Source organism: Erinaceus europaeus, chromosome 18 (genome assembly GCF_950295315.1).
Source record: "Erinaceus europaeus chromosome 18, mEriEur2.1, whole genome shotgun sequence".
Classification (NCBI taxonomy): Eukaryota; Metazoa; Chordata; class Mammalia; order Eulipotyphla; family Erinaceidae; genus Erinaceus; species Erinaceus europaeus.
The window spans coordinates 53501709-53521731 of NC_080179.1; the positions used below are offsets into that span (position 1 = coordinate 53501709).

The window sequence follows — 20023 nt, forward strand, 5'->3', positions numbered from 1 at the left end:
AGAAGGGAAGAGAAAAGACTGGCTTCTGGAAGCAGTGGCGTTGCTGTACGCGCACCAAGCCCCAGGGATTAGTGGCAACGCATCTACTTAGAAAGAAAGGAAAATGGCATAAAATTTTAAGGAACAAAGATTCCAATGATATAAAAAGAGGGACTATGAAAGGATATCAGCTCAAAAGCAGAAAATGGGGAGAATCATGAAGAGAATGTCTCTCATCTCTCTGAGCTTCCAAGGAGGCACTTAACAGGGGGTTGTAATCTTGCCAGCCAGTCATTCTCAAAGGCAACGTGAGGGCCTGATTCTCATCATAGAGACCAAAGTTGTAGGGTAAGCTGTGCGGACGGCCTAATTATAAAGTCTTCATTTGCAAAGGTTTTGCTGTCTGGAAGGAGAAAAAAATATTCACTTACATGTATTCCCTATGGGCAGAATGTACAGCAGCTGCGTTGCTATAACGCCACAGGACAATCGCTGATGACAGGACGTCAAGGATGGCATCAAACTAGGAAAAGGAGACATGGTATTAGTGGCTTTTCAGAGTTAATAGGGCATGACTGTGAAAACACAAGGCAACTGTGTTGTGACTTGGAATGTCTGCATGATTATGCTCAGAGCAAAGAGATTTGTTAGTATGCAGGGGACTTGCTCATTGTCCTCAGAGTGAAACCTGAGAATCTGGAGCCAAGGACAGCCCACATACCAGCATGGTGGCAATGCCACAGTCCCTCCTCATACCTCACACCACCTGAGCAACCACACTCTGTGGGGTGAAGGGCTCTACTCCCAGGACCTTGGCTGCCAACTCTCAGAAGATACTGGGGGTAGGGAGGAGGGCTACATTATTCTGACACATGTGGAATTGGTTTCTCCAAGGCACTGATTTCAGCACTGTTCTGAACATCCCCAGGGAGGAACAAAAGAAAAAACTCTGTTTTTGACGGTCAATGGAACAGTTTTACCTTGGATCTGGGAAGGGGGGAGGGTCCCAGTGGCACTGGAAATCTGGCAATACTTTGAAAGTGTACATAAAATGCAATCTTTTGTTTAAATGAATACATGAATGTGTGTAAAAGAAGAATCACAAAGAAAAGACAGAAGGGTGTATATTCACTGTGCATCTTTTTATATTTTATTCACTCATTTTTTAATAGAGGTGAAGGAAAACTAGGGGGAAGGAGTAGATAGAGAAGGAAAGAGAGTCCACCTGCAGCACTGCTTCACCACTTGTGAAGCTTTCCCCAATAGATGGGAACCAGGGGCTTAAACCTGGGTCCTTGCACATGGTGATATGTGTGGTCAACAGGATGTGTCACTGGCTGGCCCCTGGTGTGCATTTTTCTACAGAAAGAGTCCACCACCTTCAAGAGATTGTAAGAAGAGTCTGCAAAACCCTAAAACATTGTATCTTCACAATAAAGGCAAGGAGTGGATTTGAAAACAAGAATACATACTCTTGGGTATAGGAAAGCCTAAAGCTACACTGGAGGGATGTTCAGAACTCTGTAGGAGTTACTACACCACAGTCTTCATTTGGAAATTTATAAGCACATCTTGAAGGGATGTGAGAAAACTTGATCTGAGTTTTCAAAACTGCCTGCACTGTAAAACATCTGAGATGTGTTTTCTCAAACCAAGACCCATCAGGAAGCAGGTTCAGAAGAGAGATTACTTTTAGTCTTAGTACAGATTGATGTATTCAAGTGCTAGCAACACCCAGTGAAATTCCAAACATTTCTTTTTGCACCACCAGATGTTTTCACTGCAACAGTGTCCACATTTTCAAACCTACAACTTTGAGCAGGATGAAAAAAAAAAGGCTTAAACTCGAAAACATCCTCTCAACCAAAGGTGGGATAAGTAGTCCCCTTGTTTTTGAGAATTATATATTATCCTTTCAGTTTACTTAATTTACTTTGATTAAACTGTGATTTTTTTATTGTCCTATAAAAGACATTTGTCATTGGGGCTGTCATCTGCTAACAGCCTTTGTATCTGAGAGCACAAATTGAGATTGTAGGCTTGGGAAGGTGTGCAAAACTTCATAAAGACACATTTCAAGTTACTTACTGCAAACCCAAAAGCAGAGGCGCTGTACCTCATAACGGAGACAGCTAAAAAGAAAGAAAATATCATTCAGAATATTTACGATGTCATGGGTTACTTTCATCATTTATAATTATATTCATAGCTCAATATGGCTTCATAAACAAAGGGAATTAATAAATTATATTTAATTTTAAATTTTTACTTAATAGAAGTTTGAAACTATACAAACTTCTCAATTTGTAAAATATGAGAATTTTATAAAAGAGAATAATGTAAAAAAAAAGATTTCAGAATCCACCTGCAGCAACTGCTCTACCCAATGTGTACTGAAGTACCAAAGGGCCAGCTTCAGAATGCAAATGCTCAAGCATTTGTCAGTCAAATGGCTGCTCCTATTTTGAGAATTAAGCAACTGGGACTAGAGAGTCAGAAAAAATACTAAATGTTTGAAGCAATATTACAGTCATTCAAACTAACTCCATAATAACTACTGCACCATGATTGTTAAGACAGTTTATTTTTTTTCTTTTGCCCACAAGAGCTTCGCATCCAGTATAGACCTTAGTGGAATTGTTTAGAAAAATAACAAATTATGTCATACTTAACAATAAATGTCTAAAGTATAACTATTACAATTACAACAGAAAATATATTTTATACAAAAATCTATATCTGTTTGGTGGGCAAGTCAATTGGGTAGCATTTTTGCCAGAATCTGTGATATGTTCTCTGTCAGAGCAATTTTAAATTTCAAAAACTTCTCAACTTGATTTAATAATGGCAGAAGGCCAAATGAAAGGCAGCTATAGCAAGCATACAACTCTACCCCATGGGCCAGCAAAGCACTGAAGTGACTGTTTCAGGCACAAATGTGGCAAAGACTGAGTAAAAGAGACATGGGTATGCGTCATGGAAGTCAATACCTATTTAGACAAAGGACACGAACCAAGCACATCTTTGATGATTGAAACACAATTGCATTTCTCTGACAATCAGTGACTTGGAGCAAGTTTTCATGCGTTTGTTAGCCTTTGGATCTCTTCTTCTGTAGTGAATGTTTTGTTCATATCCTCTGCCCACCTTTGGATGGGGTCATTTGCTTTTTTGTTGCTCAGTTTGCTGAGCTCTTTGTATATTTTGGTGATTAGTCTCTTGTCTGATGTCTGGCATGTGAAGATCTTCTCCTATTCTGTGAGGGGTCTCTTTGTTTCTGTGATAGTTTCTTTGGCTGCGCAGAAGCTTTTCAATTTGATGTAGTCCCATTGGTTTGTTTCTGCTTTAGTCTTCCTTGCAATTGGGTTTCAATCATCAAAGATGTGCTTGGTGTTTAGGTGGGAAAGTGTTCCACCAGTGTTTTCCTCTAAGTATTTGATAGTTTCTGGTCTAACATCCAGGTCCTTGATCCATTTGCAGTTGATTTTTGTTTCTGGTGAGATAAGGAGGTTCAGTTTCATTCTTCTGCATGTTTCAACCCAGATTTCCCCAGAACCGTTTACTGAAGAGAGCCTCTTTCCTCCATTTAATACTTTGGGCCCCTTAGATTAGATGTCCATATGTGTGGGAGTTTAGTTCTGGGCTTTCAATTCTGTTCCACTGGTCTTTGTGCCTATTTTTGTTCCAGTACCAGGCTGTTTTGATCATGATGATGATGGCCTTATAATGTAGTTTGAGATCTGGGAGTGTGATGCCTCCATTTCTGTTTCTTTTCCTCAAGATTGTTTTGGCAATTCTAGGTGTTTCCTGGTTCCAGATAATTGACTGCAGTTTTTGTTCTATTCTCTTAAAGAAGCTTGGTGGAACTTTAAATTCACGTTAAATTTTTATAAGGCTCTGGGGAGAATATTCATTTTGATTATGTTTATTCTTCCAATCCATGAGCATGGGATGTCTTTCCATTTCTTGGTATCAGTTTCTATTTCCTTGAATAGTGACTCATAGTTTTTGGTATACAAGTCTTTCACTTCTTTGATCAGCTTTATACCTAGTTTTTTTTATTGATTTTGCTGCAACAGTGAATGAGAGTGATTTCTGGATGTCTTCTTCTTCATATTTAGTATTTGCATAAAGAAATACCACTGATTTTTGTACATTGATTTTGTAGCCTGACACCTTGCAATACTGTATTGCCTAATAACTCCCAGTAGTTTTCTGCTGGATTCTTTAGGTTTTTCTATGTATACTATCATGTCATCTACAAATAGTGAGAGCTTGACTTCTTCTCTTCCAATCTGTATTCCTTGATTACTTTCTCTTGCCTGACTGCTATGGCAAGAACTTCCAATACTATGTTGAAGAGTAATGGTGATAATGGACAGCCCTGTCTAGTCCCCAATCTGAGGGGGAATGCTTTCAGCTTCTGTCCATTGAGCATGATGATGGCTATAGGTTTGCTATATATAGACTCCACTATCTTGAATTTCCCATCTATTCCCATTTTTTGTAGCATTTTGAGCATGAATGGGTATTGAATTTTGTCAAAGGCTTTCTCTGCATCTATTGAAATAATCATGTGGTTTTTGGTTTTGCTTTTTTTGGTGTGGTGAATGACATTGATTGACTTATGTATGTTGAACCAGCCTTGCATTCCTGGGATAAATCCCACTTGGTCATGATGAACAATATTTTTGATATGCTGCTGTATCTGGTTGGCCAAGATCTTGTTTAATATTTTGGCATCTATGTTCATCAGGCATATTGGCCTGTAGTTTTCCTTTTTGCTTTTGGTATCAGGGTGATGTTGGCTTCATAGAAGATGGAAGGGAGTGATCCTGTTTCTTACATCTTGTGTAAAAGCTTTAGAAGTACAGGTGTTGACTGTTTCCTGAAGGTTTTGTAGAATCCGTTTGTGAAGCCATCTGGTCCAGGACTTTTGTTGTTGGGAAGATTATTAACTGTTTCGATTTCTTTGTGATTGGTGCATTTAGGTTTTGTCATTCTTATTGGTTCAGTTTTGGAAGGGCATATGTTTCTAGGAATTACTCCACTTCTTCCAGATTCTCTTGCTTGGTGGTGTATAGTTCTTCATAAAAGTTTCACATGATTTTCTGGATTTCAGTGGTATCAGTTGTGATCACTCCTCTAGCATTTACAATTATATTTGAGACTTCACCCCATTTTTTTTTTACTGAGTCTGGCTAGGGGGTTGTCAATCTTAATTTTTCAAAGAACTAACATTTGGCTTCATTGATCTTTTGTATGGTTCTCTTATTTTTGATGTTGTTTATTTCTGCTCTAATTTTAGTGATTTCCGTTCTTCTGTTTGCTTTAGGGTTCCTTTGTTCCTCTTCCTCTAAGTCCTTAAGGAGTGCAGTAAGGTCGTTTATTTGAGTTTTTCTTGTTCTCTAATATGTGATTGTATGGCTATGAGTTTCCCTCTCAGTACTGCTTTAGCTATGTTCCAAATATTTTGATAGCTTGTGTCTTCATTTTCATTTGTTTCCAGGAACATCTGAATTTCTTGCTTGAGTGCCTCTCTGACCCAGAGGTTCTTAAGCAGCATGTTGTTGAGTTTCCAAATTCTGTGACTTTTAGTAATTTTCTGTTTGTTGTTAAATGTTAGCTTTACTCCACTGTGGTCTGAGAAGATACTTGGGATGATTTCAATGCTCTTGAATTTGTTGATACTCTCTTTGTGACCTAACATGTGGTCTATCCTTGAGTATGTGTTTTGTGGATTTGAAAAGAATGTGTATTCTAGTTTTGGGGGGTGAAGAACTCTGAAAATGTCCAGGTGGTCTAGTCTGTCCATCTCTTCATTTAATTCTCTTGTTTCTTTGTTGATTCTCTGCTTCATTGATCTGTCTAAGTATGAAAGTGGGGTGTTAAAATCTCCCACTATTATTGTATTACTATTGATGTATTTTTGTAATTCTTTCAGTAGGTGTTTAATGTATTTAGATGATCCCTCATTGGGTGCATAGATGTTAATAATTGTTAAATCTTCTTGGTTGATTGATCCTCTACTCATTATGTAATGGCCTTGCCTATCTTTTATTACTTTATTTAATTTATTTAATTTAAAGTCTTTATTTAATTTAAATTCAGAGATGAGAATGGCTGTTCCTGCCTTTTTTGTGGTCCATCAGCCTGTAGGATAGTTTTCCGTCCTTTCACTATAAGCCTCTGTTTGCCTTGTTGGGTCAGATGGGATTCTTGCAAGCAGCATATGTTGGGTGGTGTTTCCTCATCCATCCTCCACTCTGTGCCTTTTAATGGATGATTTTAAGCCATTGACATTTATTGATATTATGGATTTAACGTATTGTAATGCCACTATTCAACATTTTTGTATTTGCTCTGATAAATGACAAGCATTATGGTGATGTTCTTGTTTATAAGAGGTCTTTTAATACCTCACTCAGGCCAGGCTTGGTGACGGTTGCCTCCTTTAACTGTTGTTTGTCTGAGAAGGTTTTGATCTCTCCATCTAGTTTGAATGAAAGTCTAGCAGGATATATTATTCTTGGTTGAAACCCTTTTTCATTCAGGGCTCGATAGATATCTTACCATTCTCTTCTGGCTTTTAGAGTTTGAGTGGAAAAGTCTGCTGATAATCTTATGGGGTTTCTCCTCTATGTGACTTTTTGTTTTTCTCTTGCAGCCTTTAAGGTCCTTTCTTTATCCTAACTTCTTTTCATTGTAACTATGATGTGTCTTGGTGTCTTCAGGTCTGGGTTGATTCTGTTTGGGACTCTCTGGGATTCTTGAATCTTAATGTCCTTTCTGTTGTTTATGTCTGGGATGTTTTCTTCTATAATTTCCTCTAGAATTTTTACTTCCCCTTCCTCTCTTTCTTCCTCTGGCAGGCCAATTACATGAATGTTACTTTTTTTTAATTTTTTTTTATTTATAAGAAAGGAGACATTAACAAAACCATAGGATAGGAGGGGCATAACTCCACACAATTCCCACCACCCTATCTCCATATCCCCTCCCCTCCCCCTGATAGCTTTCCCATTCTCTATCCCTCTGGGAGTATGGACCCAGGGTCGTGTGGGCTGCAGAAGGTGGAAGGTCTGGCTTCTGTAATTGCTTCCCCACTGAACATGGGCATTGACTGGTCGATCCATACTCTCAGTCTGCCTCTATGTTACTTCTTTTGAGATCATTCCATATGTCTCTGTTGTTGTTTTCAGTGTCTCTCAATCTCTTTTTGAACTCTTTTACTTCTTTCTTAGTTTTCTCTAGCTCATCCTCTGTCTGGCTAATTCTGCTGCTGTGTCCAAATTGCCATCTTGGCTCTGCCCCCATATTTGGTTTTGTACTCTTATCCCCAGCCATGGATGGGTGAGTGTCATCTGATCCAATGTGAACCAAGTTTATTTCACTTCTATGAAGTAGGAATTGAGAGTGAGTTTGGTTAGTTCATCATTGTTGTTGTAATGGAACTTGTAGACACTGGAGCTAAAGTTGGCCACCATATGCTATGTAAACTGAAACATGGGACAAGTACAGCAGAGGGACAAGAGAGAATCACCAGCTTCCTAAAATTCCTAAGTCATTCCTGAGATTCAGCCATGGTATAGTCAGGTCTCAGGCTATGTGAGGCTGACACAATCCATTACATTCCCAGCTTTCTTTGTATCTAACATGGGTGGCACTATTAATCCCCACTGCCAATTTGATTCACATGGAAAAGTCAGAGCCAGCAGTGTCCTGCAACTGATGAAAGCTTTCACAAATCAAACAGTGTGCAGTGATGCAAGGGCCCCTGAATCTTCCCAAAGAACTCAACTCACAGGACACATTGGCATATAAAAAAGTAACAATTAAAAAAAAAAAAAGCAAATCCTTGATAGGATGGGGCCTACCTGAGCATAGAGTTTCTCTAAAAGATATGAAACTTGGTTTACAATAAGTCAAACTCAACTTTCTTCATGCCAAAATGAGCATCTGTTCTTTCCTTTGCAATGTTTTCAAAATATCCAAATGTGTTCTTTTGTAAGTCATTTATTTTCTTTAATATTTTCTGAGAGACCAGAGTATTGCTCCTTCACATGTAGTGCTGGGGATAGAATCCAGGGTCTCAGACATGCAAGAAACTCAACTAACAGCATCTCCTTCCTGGTCGCCTTTATGGAGCTTCTTTGTCAGCAGTGGAAACCTCCTTACTGGCTACTCGCATTTTGCATGGATGTTCAGCAGATACAACAGATTAAGGAAAAGTTTTGGGAGTTGGGCGGTGGCACAGCAGGTTAAGTGCAAGTGGCACAAGACCGGCATAAGGATCCCAGTTCGAGCCCCCGGCTCTCCACCTGCAGGGGAGTCACTTCACAGGTGGTGAAGAAGGTCTGCAGGTATCTATCTTTCTCTCCCCCTCTCTATCTTCCCCTCCTCTCTCCATTTTTCTCTGTCCTATCCAACAACAATGACATCAATAACAACAACAGTAATAACTACAACAATAAAACAACAAGGGCAACAAAAGGAAATAATTAGTTTTTTAAAATTAAAAAAAAGAAAAAGTTCTACCTATATTTCTGCCCTGGGACCACAGCTGGAGGGCACAGCTGGACATGCACTTCATCTGCCAGTTAAACAGTAAATTGTTACTTTAAGATGTTCTTACTAGGTGCCAGGGGGTGCATCTGGTTGTGGGTACGTTACAATACACAAAGATCTAGGTTCAGTCTCCCAAAGCTCACCTGTGGGGGGTGGGGGGGATTTGCAAGTGGTGAAGCAGGGCTATAGGTGTCTCTCTGTTTTTCTTCCTCTCTTTTTCCCCTTCTCTCTATGTTTCTTTCTATCTCTATCCTATAAATAAATAACTTAGTGATGCCATACCTTTATACAGCAAGCTACAGATTCCAATAGATGAATATATAACTCAAGGAATAATGTTCAGAGACTGTAAGTCAACAAAGGAGAAGCCACTGAATGATAGGGTTTCTCTGACTCAATTCAGAGCCGGTGTTCATGACTTAAACTACTCTTAGAATAATACTGGAAAATTCTGTTGTATGAGTGTGTTCAGTCTTCCCAGTGGATGAATAACTTACAGCGCAAGTGGAATATTAATATTGTTCTATTCCCTCATGCACCAAGAAAAGTACGAGAAAGAGGGCTCCAAGTTAGCCCAGAGTCCTTAAGAGAAGTGAAGGATTAATCTGTATCATTTATTTATAAACTGACTCCATTCAATTTCCTTGATGAGATGGAAAGGAAGAAAATGCCAAAAACTGCTATGAGAATTCAAGGTACACAGAAGAGCCCTCCATAGGCCACAGGTCTGGCAGCCTCCTTTAGTGAGCTGCTCCCTGGTTCTCACAACTGAACACCACATCCTCATTAGCACAGGAGTTAAGAGGAAGAGGGCAGCTGGTATCTGAAGAGCACCGAGTAATAACTTTACTTTCTTTGGCCTGCAACTCAGTATGGCACATCATACCTTTCAGGGTAGGAAGGAACTCAAAGGGAAAAAAATGGATTGGCTTAACCAGCTTTCCTAATCCCATTGAGAGCAAACTGAGAGGTTTTCGTCATGCTGTTTTCAACTTCTATTGAGCTAAAAGTGGGTTCTACTCTTCAAGTATTATCAGGATAATCCATCAAGCCAGATATTCCAGAGAGACACCCATGTGCCAAGGGTAGGTCAAAGTCAAAAGTCCAGTAGTGTCTTTTGGGCAAGTCGTACTCTCAACAGTGGTCAGCAGACAAGCACCCTTTTGACCTCAGACAATTAACAGCACTGCCAACTTACAATGTACACAGAGAGACAGACTCCTGGGCAGTGGAGCAGTGAAGCAGTTTCCCTACAGAGGCTGCTCTCCATGAGCAACCTTCAAATTCATCTGAAGATCCCTGCTAACAGAATCCCCCAGGGACCATTTCAAAAATGTTCCTATGAACCTTTAGAACCTGTCTCCATCATTTATAGCTTAAGCAGATGTACTTAGAGAACCTATAGCCACAGATAACTTTGGAAGCAAGTCATCCTAGGTTACTGGAGTTCATAGTGATTCTTTTTGATTTTTAAAATATATTTTATTTTCTTTACAAGAAACAGATATTGAAAGAGATACAGAGCACATATAGTGCAAAGCGCAACAGTCCCCTCACTACTCAGTCTGGTTTATAGTGGTGAGGGGACTGAACCTGGAACTTTGGAGCCTCAGGCATCAAAGTCCTTTTGCATAACCATTATGCTGTCTCCTCTACCCTCATCATAGTTCTTACTTACCAAAGGAGAGAGTGGGGATAGACTGTCATCTGGTTAGGCTGGCATACTCAAAACAGCACTGGTTCAATGCCCACTTTCTATGCTCTTTCTTCCTTTCTTATAACTGAGACATGAAGTCCTTAAATTAGCCTTTGTAACCCACTATTAATCACAAATAAAAAGTGTAAAATAAATAAATGAAAAAATAAAGTAAAGAAATACTTTGAAGAGGGGGCCAGGCAGTGACAAACAGGACACGCAAGTGTACGTAGTACTAAGCATGTGGACCTGCACAAGGTTCCCAGTTCGAGCCCCCAGCTCACCACCTGCAGAGGGTTGCTTCACAAGCCAGAAGCTTGAACCAGGATCCTTGAGCCAATCCTTGTTGTTGCGCTTTGCACTATGTGTGCTTAACCCAGTGTGCCACCGCCCAGGCACCTCTATTTCCCTCTCTATCTCACCCTCCTCTCTCAATTTCTCTCTGTCCTATCCAACAACAATAAAATGGAAAAGATAGCTTCCAGGAGCAATGGATTCATAGTGCATGCACTGAGCCCCAGCAATAACCCTGGAGGCAAAAGAAAAGAAGAGAGGGTCGGGTAAGGATCCCGGTTCGAGCCCCCGGCTCCCCACCTGCAGGGGAGTCGCTTCCCAGGTGGTGAAGCAGGTCTGCAGGTGTCTGTCTTTCTCTCCTCCTCTCTGTCTTCCCCTCCTCTCTCCATTTCTCTCTGTCCTATCCAACAACAACAATGACAATAACAGCGATAATAATAATTACAACGATAAAACAAAAGGGAAAAAATGGCCTCCAGGAGCAGTGGATTCGTGGTGCAGGCACTGAGCCCCAGCAATAACCCTGGAGGCAAAAAAAAAAAAAGGAAGGAAGGAAGGAAGGAAGGAAGGAAGGAAGGAAGGAAGGAAGGAAGGAAGACCTTGAAGCTTACTATATAATAATGGCCCATGTTTGAATGTATGAGCTTAGCCTTAAACTGCATCTCTCTTTTCCACGGTTATATCCTATGCAACTAACTTAATAAATATTTATTGAATAAACTTTTAAAAGTCCTAAGTAAAATGAAGGTCTATAGTTTAAAGATCTATAGTTTGTTCTCAGTGGGAGCAGGGAAGCTGCCCTGCATTCACTCCCCATTCAGGTAAGATACACTGATTCTCCTCTAGGGAAATGTAACTACATTTCCCTCAACTATGTGGTTTGTTTGGGTAGGATGACATCACTATCACCATTCTAGTATATCCTCATACCACTATCACAGTGAATGATTCAAAACTGGTACAATTTAATTTGAGCCAGTGAAGACATGTCTCAAGGTTTTGCTAAAAATACCGGGAAGAAGGATGTTCTTCTGAGAGATTTCAGATTTGGTGTATGAAAACAGGAGCTGCAGGTAGAAATATGTCCTTAATGAGGAAAAGTTGCCTTAGAATGTCACAACAATGGAAATCAAATATTAATTACATATAAATCAGACCCCTAATGACATAGAGTGAATCAATGGCATAGACTGAACTGGCTCTACATGAGATCTAACTCTATTTCAAATGTGTTAAGCAATAACTTTTCTTGATTTTCTTAATCCGTTTGGAGCTGAGTTTGCATCCAAATACGTCTAATTACAATATACCCTTGACCCAGTAATACCAAGTCAAGAATCTCTTTCAATGGCTATGAAATATGTATATATTGTATACATAAAAGGTTCACATAATTCATAACAAAATATACTAGATTCAGTCTGAATGACCAGCAGTAATATTTGACTAACCTATCTATAGTCCAAAAAATAAGACAGAAATGGCTATTTTCAATTTTTTAAAAAGACTAATATTGGATAATGATTCTATGAGTTGGTTAGGTAGAATGATGATATTGATAATGATCAGACAAGTGGCAGGTTGGGTGCCACCAGTACAGGATGCCATAGGAGACAGGTGTGGGGCAGGAAATTCTGGCTATCCAACTACAGATTATTTAGATAGATCATGAGAGACCTCACTGAGAAGGTGGCATTTCAGCAAAGATTTTGACAAGGTAAGGGAGTGGATCAGGAAGAAGGGCCAAGGGAGGTGACACAATGGTAGTGCATAGGACTTACATGTGTGAGGTCCTAGGTTTGATCCTAGGCATTTTTTTTTTTTTTTTAACCTCCATGGTTGTTGCTGGGGCTTGGTGCCTGCACTACAAATCCACTGCTCCTGGAGGCCATTTTGTTGCCCTTGTTGTTGTTGTTAGATAGAACAGAGAGAAATTGAGAGAGGAGGGTGACAGAGAGGGGGAGAGAAAGATAGACACATCTTCAGACCTGCTTCACTGCCTGTGAAGTGAACCCCCTGCAGATGGGGAGCCGGGGGCTCAAACCGGGATCTTTATGCCAGTACTTGAGCTTGACGCTATGTGCGTTTAACCCACTGGGCTACCGCCTGCCCCCGATCCTAGGCATGTTTTATGCTACGGTGATGCTCCAGTTCTCTCATTAAAGAAATAATTACATCTTTAAAGGAAAAATGGAGAAGTAGAGCAAAGGGACTTTGGAATAATATATAGTATGTGTGAAACCATCTGCCTCAAGTGAAAGCGAACAGGAAAAGTTACAGATAATAATAGATGTCCTTTTATTTGAGGAAAGAATGAATAAAGGGAGGGAGGGAGGCAAGGAGGCATAGAGAGAGAGAAGAGAGAGGGAACTAGCTTTACAATACAAACTTTTCAGTTCACTAAAACAATTAGGGAGTTGGCAAGACAGCTCACCTGGATAATGTGAGTGCTTTGCCATGTGCACATTCCAGGTTCAGGTCTGGCCCCAGTGGCATTAGAGGAACTTAATGTTGTAGTCTCTGTGTGTGTGTGTGTGTGTGTGTGTGTGTGTGTGTGTGTGACTCTCTTTCTGCTGTATTAAAAAATAAAAAAAAAAAGCTAACTCAGAACAGTGAGATCCCAGATCAAAACAAATAAAGATAGCCAGGGGGTGGCGCCACAACGTGGGACCAGACCTGCGCAACTCCCAGATAAGTGAAGACTTTGCCTACCTATGCACTATGGTCTTCTCTTCTACTTATGAAGAGGTTTGCCAAAGCCTCTACTGTTTCATCATGAGACAGTTACTCTGTCTCTGGAACATTTTGCTCTGGGCCAAACTTTGTTTCCCTGACCAGGAACTTTGGTTTCTTATGACGGGGATCATAGAGCTTGGGAGATGCACGGAGATTTCTCCTTGGACTTTCTGGATTCCCTCTCCCATGTTTCCTGAGGAAAAGGACTACATTTTGCTCCGGGCCACAATTTGGTTCTTTATGACCGTGATCGTAGACCTTGGGATATGCATGGGGATTTCCCCTGGGACTTTCTGGACTTCTTCTCGAATGTTTCCGGTGGAGAAGGACTACTCTAGTTTGAGGAGCATTCTCGAGTACCCTGGCAGTTCCCAAGTATGGAGACATGTGGTTAGTTCTACTCTCCTGATTGGATTCTTTCTTCGATGGGAAGACGCTTTTAAAAATGGGTGCCTGAAGCAATCCAGCAGGAACAATCAGAAGCACCCTAAATGGAATTTCAAGGACCTTTTTGGACTAGGTCGCCCTCCGGGGATTCTTAATCCTACATGGTGAGATCTTGATAATCTGGTTTAAGTTGCGTTTCATAAGAGAATGATTTGAATGACTGAATTTTTGTTTGACATTGACTTAAAAAAAAAAACTGGACGCAGCCATGATTTCTAGAGACATCCAGAAACAATCCAAAAAATTGTTTTTTCCTCCTTTGATTTCTCTTTTACGTCTTGACATGAATCTGAAACGTTTAATCCTGGAAACCGTATGATTTATGGGTGGGGCAGATAGTGCAATGATTATGTTAATTATTCTCATGCCTGAGGCTTTTAACTGTGGTTCTTCTGTTTACCTTTCCACATTTTATTGAGTTTAAACTGTTTAAACAACCTTAAAATCATACTAGAAAGGACTTCCAATTATAATGGAGTTATCAATTATAGTAAACTTCTAATCTGCTACAAGTTTTGTTCAACAAGTAAGTGAATTTCAGCTGTCAAAGTCTTCACATGAAAAAGCATCTACTCAAATGGAATTCCTGGAAATCCATTTGGATCCGGTTCTCTGACATCGCCCCCGGAAACCAATGATGAGACCTGGCACGACCTGAAGAAACAGATTCACAGACTCCAAAGATCACTCTCTACAGAAAAGCAGAATTCAGGTGGCCGACATTCCCCATCGAGACAGACATACAGCGTTTCATCCCTTGGCATTTTCTTCTGTGGTCAGCTACTTTGGACTGACACCTCCATCAGACTTACTGGTACACACTGCTGTGTTTCTCAAAGACTAACTTCAGCCAGTTGCCTTGAAACTTTATAGACCATGTCCCCTCGCCTGCAGGCTCTGTCCCAGAGGCAGAAAGCTCCCCCTCCTTATTAGGTTATGCCCACAGAGGCATGAAGCGCCCCAAGAGGCAAGAGATGCCCCCAGAGGCATGAAGCATTCCCAGAGGCAAGAAATGCCCTTTGAGGCAAGAGATGCCCCCAGAGGCATGAAGCATTCCCAGAGGCAAGAAATGCCCTTTCGCCTGCTAGGCCTTGCCCTTTGAGGCAAAAAAAGCTCCCCTTGACATCACACTGCTGCCTATTTTGTTTTCCATGTCTTATGCCAGTTCTTTTGAAAACGCCTGTACGATATACGTTTCTGTTCACCCCACAATGGCCATTAGTTAAAAAGAAAGGGGGAATTGTTGGTATGCATGAGACCCTTTCTGTTTCATTTGGTTTAAATCCCCCCTGCTTAACACTATTTTATTTACATAACCACTGTTAACAAGTTCCACCCTCCCTCCAGGGCATTTGTGGTTCAGTGATAAGATTCTTGCCTAATCTGCCCCCTTTGTCACACTCTGATTTTCACCAGTCACTTTTCTCTCCACCCTCTCTATGTCACATCGTGTTTCCACCCTACTTGGGAAGTATATATAAAGACAGCATTGTGAGTTTTAGAGTACTGTACCTTGAGTTTAACTTAGCTCGTCTTAGATTGTGCTGCGTCCTGCATGAATAAAGAGATACTGCCTACAGCTCAACTACAAGTCCCTGGTCGTCTGTTACCCGCCCGTGAAGCTAGCCCGGCGAAAACAACATAACCCGTCGAAAACAACAAGGGGGTGATAAAAAACATTGGAAGGCAACACAAATTAAGTTTTGATGGGTTTGATGTATATGAATATTTGAATGAGTTTCTTTCTACTTTTCTGTTAATTTGCATATTACATTAATGTTACATGTAACATTATTCAGAACAGATAAAGACCACTTTTCTTGTGGGGAGGTGTGTATGAGTTATTCAGTTCATAAAATTTAGCTTAAGACTTAAATTAGAAATGCATTCAAGAGTAAGCCACATTGTGAGTTCACAAAAGCTTCTAGACAGCAGAAACGAATACCACTGTATGTGCCTTTATTATGCCCAAGTTTCTGGAATTCAGCTCTCTGAAACCAAATCATCTATATGAGCAAATGCTCCAAAGAATTCACAAGAGCCCAGTGAAGGGCTAGGCAGCCCAGGGTATGTAAGACAAGCAAAATGTCAGTCCTTTATTTAAAGGACTTCCTGCCACCCAAGTTTTTGCATGTTCTGTACACTACTTGCATTTACATGTCAAGGGGGTAATCAACACTACACTCCTACAGGCACATGTACAACAAAGGTCTTAAACAAATATTTATACAGATCTGGTCAAAGACCAGAACTACTTTGACTCCGGTCAGAAAGCATGTCAGCTGGAAGCTCAAATTCAAACAGAAAGACAGCTGGAAAATGTAGTGGACCCAAGCAACCCATTGTTAGGATAAAGCCGAATGAAAATCCCACAGCTGAATAAGCAGCAGTCTTTGAGGGAGATTTGATGAGGTTCAGACAAAGCTCATTAGAAATGCACAGAGGTGAGAGTGCCAGCAAGAAAAAAAGAGGGTCAATGCTAAAGGCCCCTCAACAACCTTAAACAAAGAATGCTATTTCAATTGCAGGCTAGATTGATAGTCACAATAAGGCCCCATCTGTCATTCTTTCCAAAGTCAGGCAATAATTATCTTGAGACTTAGCACTCTTTAGCAATACCCCAGGCTACATAGCACCTCCAACTTGCTAAATTATGGGAGCACTAAAGCTCTGTTAATAAATCAATCCCACTTTAATTAGACCACCTCTGTCACTCAGATGCCTGGCAACAACCTTACCCACAGCTGTGTAACTAACCCAACTTGAGAATCCATCTTTCCAACAGCACCATGGATCTGAGGCTCTCGTGCTTGCTGTAACCTAGGTAGAAGAGGCAGTGCTGAAAGAAATCAAAATTAACTGACCAGTCTTCTAATTCACTTCAACAGAACCCCCAAAGAGTTTCCAGAATCTCACTCAAGATGAAGACATACCACAAAAACTAAGGCTATGAGGTTGAATCAAATTATTCCTGAAGGGAAATGGATGGAGAGTAGTTTGAAAATCAACAGAACTACCATGGTTTCTCCAGTACTATGATGTATATGGGCTGTTTTCAACAGAGGAAACAATCCACTCTAACTTGCTGCAATATTTGTTCCAAAAACCTCAGCTGCCAGAACTGACAGCATGGCTTCAAGGGATTCTTTATCCTCTTTATTCCCACAGTGCAAATGAAACAAAGTGAAATGCACTGTGTTGTTGGGGGGGAAAAAAAACACCTCAAGGTAGTCTGGGAGGTGGCTTAGTAGATAAAGCACTGGACTCTCAAGCATGAGGTCATAAGTTTGATCCCCAGCAGCGCATGTACTAGAGTGATGTCTGCTGCTCTCTCTATCTCTCCTCTTATCTTTCTCATTAATAAATAAATAAAATATTAAAAAATAAAAGAAAACTTGATATGAAAAGCTGAGTTCTTAGCTCTTTATAACCTCAAACCATTACCTCGTGTGTGTGTGTGTGTGTGTGTGTGTGTGTGTGTGTGTGTGTGTGTGTGTCCTCAACAACCTCTCTATACCCTGCTTTGGCTTTCTTTTCTTTTCTTTCTTTCTCTCTTTCTTTCTCTCTTTCTTTCTTTCTCTCTTTCTCTCTTTCTTTCTTTCTCTTTCTTTCTTTCTTTCTTTCTTTTCCCCCCTCCAAAGTTATCACTGGGGCTTGGTGCCTGCACTACAAATTCACTGCTCCTGGGGGCCTTTTTTTCCTTTTTGTTATTGTTGTTGGATAGGACAGACAGAAATTAAGAGAGGAGGGGGAAGATAAAGAGGGGGAGAGAGGGAGAGAGAGAGACACCTGCAGACCTGCTTCACCACTTGTGAAGCGACGCCCCCGCAGGTGGGGAGCCGGGGGCTCAAACCAGGATTCTTGAACTTTGTACCGTGTGAGTTTAACCTTGTGTGTCACCACCTGACTCCCCTGCTTCTACTTTCAAATGGCCTTCCTTCTACCCATGTTTTAGTAACACTGATTCTGGTTATGAGAGGACTGGGTGTGCTCTGTGGGATGCTACCAGAATGCACTGTGTGTGTTGGAGATGGCATATCCCTTGCCAAGGTGGATATGCTCCTCAGACAGCTGTCATTGCTTTGGTCTCCTTGTATTTGTCCTTGTTTGCTCAGGGCTTTCTGGATTCTGGGATTTATTTTATTTTATTTTATTTTATTTTATTTATTTATTTATTTTTAATTTTTTATTTAAGAAAGGATTAGTGAACAAAAGCATAAGGTAGGAGGGGTACAACTCCACACAATGTAGAGAAAGGTAATGGAAAGCTAACATGTAGGATTTTACACAATAAACAGGATGGCCAGGCCTCCTGAGATGAGCTTTGAACAGAGACTAGAAATAATACAAGGAGAAGTGGGCTAGTCAGATCCTTGAGGTAAGAATGATCCAGGCAGAGTTCAGGAGGTGGCTTAGTAGCAGAGTGCACAATTCCCATACATTAATTCCTGGGTTCAATCTTTTTTTCTCTAAAAATAAAGACTGGAAATTAGACCAAGGAAATGGCTCAATGCTATCATGCATGTGTAAGACACTGAATACATTCCTCAGTACTGCATGGAAAAATTAAACAAAAGGTTCCTTGCAGAGGAATGAGCTAGAGCCCCGGCCTGGTATTGGCTGGCAGTGGTGTGAGCCAGCAAGGTGTCCAGTAATAAGGTCCATGGGCTGGAGTGGGGTGAGCAAGAGTGACTAATAGGAGAAGAGGAAGCCGCGCGGTGGTGCAAATTAAGCGAGTTAAGCACACATGGTGCAAAGTGCAAGGACTGGCATAAGGAGCCCCCTGGCACCCCACCTGCAGGGGGTTCCCTTCACAGGCGGTAAAGCAGGTCTGCAGGTGTTTGTATTTCTCTCCCCCTCTCTGTCTTCCCCTCCTCTCTCAATTTCTCTCTGTCCTATCCAACAACAACAGAAATAACAATAACAACAACAATGGCAACAAAAGGGAATTTAAAAAAAAAAAATAGTAGAAGAAACAGGCACTTGGGGCTTATCCATTACAAGAACTTTAACCTTTATGTGGAGTGTGTTGAGATTGGAATGGGGCAGAATTATAGTCAGAGAAGGCCATTAGCAGAGTGTGGGAGTGGGGCAAGAAGATATTTTGGTGGTTGCTTCCAGTTATAAACCTGATTACAAATGGGTATTGCATTTCAAAGCAGTTGAGAGCACTGTCAAATGGCATTCTATCACCAAAGCAGAAACTCAGAGGTAAAATTTTCTAATCTGTGTAAATCCATTTCCTGCTATAAGTTACATTGTCGCTGTGGGCTGGGACTGATCAGACTGTGGGTATGATTATAGGGTCACATTTTGTACACAAACACAACTGTTTGGTCATGTGAGAGAGCGATCCATAATCATCTTGACGTCTTGGTGACAGTTTGGTCCTCTGTAGAGACAGAGCCCTAGAGGGAGGATGGTCAGTGCCTGCCTGAAGCTCATTAATAGCTCTCAGGTCCTGTGGTGGTCTTTGAGAACCTGACCCACTGCAGCTTTTTACAGCTGACCAAGGGGCCAGGTCTTACAGTAGGAGGCATGGGGAGACTACTGTTACTTCTGCAGCACAACACATACTATCAGGCATTTTACTGCAGACACAGGATAAAAATATTGTCCTGTCCCCTAAGCTGCTCACAGTTGCTACTGAAGGCCCTTATTTAAGCCTAAATTGGCAGCTAAACACCACAGAGGTCAGGCAGGCAGATGATTCCAAGTGGGTCTAAAGGGTCCAACGCTGCAGGAGGGAGCATATCTGAGTATGTGCGCCTCCAAAACACAGTGTGGCTACTGCTGGGAGAGACCTGTGCAGCTACATCTCAGCTTGGTGTTTTTTTTTTTTCTTCTTTTTTGGTAAAACATGAAAGAAAATTATATTTGGGTATGGGAGGTGGTTCAGTGAGTAGAGTACATGTCATTCACACCTGAGACCCGAGTTTTGAGAGTACAAGATCAAAAGTGGGCAGAGCTGCATGCATGGTGGAGTGGTACTTTGGTTTCTTTCCTTTTCTTTTTCAAAATAAAGAATAAAAATTGGAGGCTAGGAGATAACTGACCCAGAAGTGCACATTCTTTACCATGTGCAAGGACCCAGGTTTGAGCCCTTGGTCACCGTATGGGAGCACCGGCACAGGTGAAGCTTCATGAGTAATGCAACAATGCTGTGGTGAGTCTCCACTCTGTGTTTCTCTTTTCCCCTCTCCTTTCCTCTCTCTGTTTCTCATCCTCCATGATGATGATGATGATGATGATGATGAAGAAGAAGAAGAAGAAGAAGAAAAGGAGGAGGAATTAAGAGGAGGA

General features: G+C 41.0%; 1 protein-coding gene across 1 annotated transcript in view; it reads right to left on the reverse strand.

The window, feature by feature from the left end:
• The window catches only part of TMEM163 (transmembrane protein 163), a 266400-nt gene that overhangs the window by 98635 nt on the left and 147742 nt on the right, over positions 1–20023 (reverse strand). Inside the window, exons 3-4 of the mRNA XM_007532691.3 lie at positions 2068–2111; positions 411–502 (exon numbers count right to left, since the gene is read on the reverse strand). Coding sequence (XP_007532753.1) covers positions 411–502; positions 2068–2111 — 136 coding nt within the window. The remainder of the gene's footprint in view (positions 1–410; positions 503–2067; positions 2112–20023) is intronic.